The 4,409-nt window shown below is 37.1% G+C and overlaps 1 protein-coding gene across 1 annotated transcript in view; it reads right to left on the bottom strand.

Annotated features, from left to right (window-relative positions):
- Positions 1 to 4,409, bottom strand: part of Zbtb11 (zinc finger and BTB domain containing 11) — a 30,063-nt gene that overhangs the window by 18,332 nt on the left and 7,322 nt on the right. Inside the window, exons 2-3 of the mRNA XM_005345069.2 lie at positions 1,872 to 2,107; positions 194 to 425 (exon numbers count right to left, since the gene is read on the bottom strand). Of these exons, the coding sequence (XP_005345126.1) occupies positions 194 to 425; positions 1,872 to 2,107 (468 nt within the window). The remainder of the gene's footprint in view (positions 1 to 193; positions 426 to 1,871; positions 2,108 to 4,409) is intronic.

Raw genomic sequence — 4,409 nt, 5'->3', positions numbered from 1 at the left:
GTAGCTCTGGCTGTCCTGAAACTATGTAGACCAAGCTGACATTGAACCCATGGAGATCTGCCTGCCTCTGGCCCCCAAGTGCTAGGATTAAAAGCATGTGTCCTGGCTCTGAACTTTTTTATCTGGAAGATACATGTTTCCCTTCGAGAATATGCTTATTAATAAATAGCAAAGGGTATTACAAAAATCTTACCAGAAAGATCCACAACCGCCTCATGACTAGAAACAGCTCCCTTCTCAATAAAAAGATCTCGAAAATATTCACTATTTGCTGACAGAACAGACTTATGAGCTTTGTACTCTTCACCTTCAATTAACAATGTAACATCACAGAATTGGTTGGAAAGCCTCTGTTCATTCAGCTGTTTCAAAACTGCCTGGCAATGTTTTGGAGAAGAACGTTTTACCACTCCTTTGGTGTCAACCTGTCAAAACATGTTTGAGATCAAGAAATGTATTTTATTTAAAAAAAAAAAAAAGGAAAAAGAAAAAAAGAGAAATGTATTATATATACCCTTAACAAAAATCCATTATTTTTAACAGGCAAACAATTTGTTATCTATAATCTTAAGTAAATTACATTACTATTTTCTGTGTTCTAAAAGACTGGATCTCTCTATGTAGTTTTTAGCTAACTTAGAACTCACTAAGTAGACCAGTTTTGCCTAGAACTCAGAGCTCCTCCCGCTTCTGCCTTCCAAGTGCTGGATTAAAGGTGTGCACCACCATACTTAGCCATGCTGTTTTACTTGATCCTAGCCAAAAACTATCCTACTTTTTGATGCCTCTTCTTTCTGGGCAAAAAGGTTATGATGTATGTATGACACTGATTACTAAAACAAAACATATGAACAAATCAGCAAACACAACCAAAAGCCTAGCCACGAATTAAAGTATGGTGGCACACACCTTTAATTCTGGGTTTCAGAAGCAGGAGGATTTCTGTTGAGTTCTGGGTCATCCTGTTTTGCAGAGAAAGTTTGAGGACTGCCAAAGATACAATAAAGAGACCCTGTCTCAAAAAGTACAACAAAAACCTAGCAAGGAAGACAGAGATGTAACTCAGATGGTAGAGCGTTCCCTAACATGTATGAAGGCCTAGGTTTGATCCCAGCACCTCATAAACCACCATCTGTGGAACAGGACTGTAATACCTAAAGGCAGACAGGATTATCACAACTTCAAGGTCATCCTCACCTACGTAACTATTTCAAGGCCAGCCTTGACTACTACGAGGAAACCCCAACTCAGAAACACCCAACAAGCAGAAGTCCTTGTTAGAGTAATTTGCTATGCAACCCACAGCCTAATTCAGAAAAATATTCCATAAACTTGTGCCAGTGCATCATTACAAAAGAGGGGAGGAGTTAAAATCAGGATACTAATTAAGAACAAATAGGATACTATATTAATGGTGAAGAATTATGTTCAATGAAGATTAACAACTAGTATACACTTAGCTCATACAACATAGTAGGCCATCAACATATCTTAAATAAGCTTTACTTTGGAGCAATGGTTATCAATGTGTGAGTCTCAACCCCCTTGGGGGTCAAAAACCCTTTGAGAGTGGTCACATATCAGATATCCCGCAGGTCCGATATTTATATTACCATTTATAACAGTAGCAAAATTACAGTTATGAAGTAGCAACAAATGATTGTTTGTTTATTGTTTTTAATTGTTGGGAGTTGCCACAATATGAGGAAGCATATTAAAGGGTTACAGCATTAGAAGGTTGAGAACTGCTACTTTAGACAAATACAGCCCCTTCAGTTTCAGCACTCATAGCCTAACAATGTTACTAACTTGGAAAAACGAACAACCACAAAACCATTTAAGACTGAAAGTTGGACAGAAAGCACACTTACAAATACAAGTTCATGTTTAGATACTGGTTTCTTTTTTGAAGACTTGGAGGCTGTGGTTGGAGGTGAAGTGAAGTTGCTCAGGTCATCCTCTGATTCATTACTTTCTTCTCCAGATTCAAGGTCCAACCCCAATTCTTCCAACATTTCTGAAGCATCTGATATTGGACGGGAGCGATCAAGCTTCTCCTGACATTTGCTACACTGTTTTATGTAATCTTTAACTTGTTTTAATATACCTTCAGTCCAAAAACAAAAACAAACAACAAAATTAACATCAAATTTAAGTGTTCCTACTTGACAGTTGAAGCATTTTATGCATACACTAATTTATGTTCAGATGCATATGCAAGCACACTCACACCTATGAAGAATGCAGAGTGAATTCTTCAGAATGTGAGATATATTATCTCAAAAATATAAGTATATGAATTGTGGTTTGTTTCCCCATTGAGACAGACTTTTTTTTACTTATCAAGTATTCAATTTCACCTAGCACAAGATGATTATATATCCCTGCCCATTTCTTTGTGGATTACAAGGCAATCAAGTAGTTGTATTTTGTATAATGATGTTTGTAACAGCTATGGACCAAATATATGAAATGATACTATAATATAGCTCATACCATCTAAGTTCATCAAAGTACATTCTATATTCACAAAACCTCAAAATCACCTAATACAGTCCTCAGTGCCTACAATATATCCCTGTTGTTAAATACATGAAGCCAATACTCACCTGTCTTGACCTATACAAATATCTAATATGGCTCAAGCCATAATGAGAAACATTTTTTCCAAATTATTTTTAAAATCCCCAATATACCTCATGCAGAAATAAATATACTGGGCTAGAGAAATAGCTCTGCAGTTAAGTGGACCTGAGTTCAGTTCCCAATGGGTCAGATAGCTTACAGCTGCCTGTAACACCAACTCTAGTGGATCCCTCTTCTGGCATCTGTTGGCACACATGGCACACAAGTATGTATATATGTACATATGTACGTATGTACACACACATGAACACACACACACAAAATCAGGTCTTCTTTTTAAAAAAAATTGTTTTTGACTTTAAGCCTCTCAGACACTAGCATACAACTCTGTTGGTCTTTTAAGTCTATGCCTTTGCAAATGTTTTTTGAATAGTTATACTAAACCTTAATCATTTGTGTGTATTTGTGTGTGTGTGTGTGTGTGTGTGTGTGTGTGTGTGTGTGTGTATTAATCTGTCTAGTACTGCTTTATAACAGAGCACCAACGATTAGGTCATTTGTAACGAGAATTTATTTGGTCAGTTCCTGAAGCTGGGAATCCAAGACTAAGGCCCACATATGAAGGCTGGCCTGCTACTTCATAACAGCAGAAGATGTGTGGCAATAAGCAGCTAGAGAGGCTGACTCCTGTGTCATTCCAAATCTACTCTCCACAATGAACCTACTCTTGTTATGATATTGCTTTAACAAGACTGCATAGATGAGGTTGGAGAGATGTCTCAGAGGCTAAGAGCACTGGTTGTTCTTCCAGAGATTCTGAGTTCAACTGCCAGCGACCACATGGTGGTTCACAATCATCTATAATGAGATCTGGTGCCCTCTTCTAGAACTCAGGTATATATGCAGGCAGCATTATATACATAATAAACAAATAAATCTTTAAAAGAAGCCAATAGTTATAGAATAGTCAGAGATTCATAATTAAGTGTTTTGTGAGAGACACTGGCAAAGGGGAAGGCGGGGCAAGATATAATCAAAATAAAATAAAAATAAAGAAAAATTAATTTAAAGTGGGGTGTGAAGGAACGGCTCAGTAGTTAAGAGCACTTACTCAATAGTTAAGAGTTCTTGTAGAGGACCCATGATTGGTTCCCAGTACCCGCATGGGAAGTGTAACACGACCATCTGTAACAGGATTCATGCCCTCTTCTGACCTCTGTATCAAATATGCATATACATAACATGCAGACAAAATACTCATACACCTAAATAAATCTTAGGGAAAAAAAAACCTAAAAAGGTGTTAGGGACTGAGTTCAAGTAGTACTAGAGAAACTTCATCAAAACTTATCTGAATAAGGATAAAAATGGTAAGAAAACTAAGTCCCTATCTACTTCAAGGCCTGAGAACTATTTTACAACTCAACTCTTAGCTCTAACTCCTCAAAGAGGAGGACAAGGAGATGGAAGTCAGGAGTTGCTCTGCCAAGGGGAAATAGAGAAGCCAGATACAAAATCAGGTGAAATCTACTTAAATTTGCCTACCTAGTGTTTTCTTAAGTTAGTTCACTATAACTTCTCTCTTTAAAAAAATTCTCTTAAGTGCCAGGTAATGGTTGTGCATGCCCTTAATCACAGTACTTATAAAGGTAGAGGCAGGAGGATCTCTGTGAGTTCAAGGCCAGTATGGTCTACTAGAGCTATTTCCAGGACAACCAAGGCTACACAGAGAAATCCAGTCTAGAAACAAACAAACAAACAAAATAATAACAACAAATTTTTCCTTTAAGAACCATTGCATATGAATTTAAGTGTTTTGACTA

The sequence above is a fragment of the Microtus ochrogaster genome, chromosome 2 (genome assembly GCF_000317375.1).
Source record: "Microtus ochrogaster isolate Prairie Vole_2 chromosome 2, MicOch1.0, whole genome shotgun sequence".
Classification (NCBI taxonomy): domain Eukaryota; kingdom Metazoa; phylum Chordata; class Mammalia; order Rodentia; family Cricetidae; genus Microtus; species Microtus ochrogaster.
The sequence above is the reverse complement of the archived record's forward strand: the minus strand, read 5'-3'. Positions and strand labels throughout refer to the sequence as shown.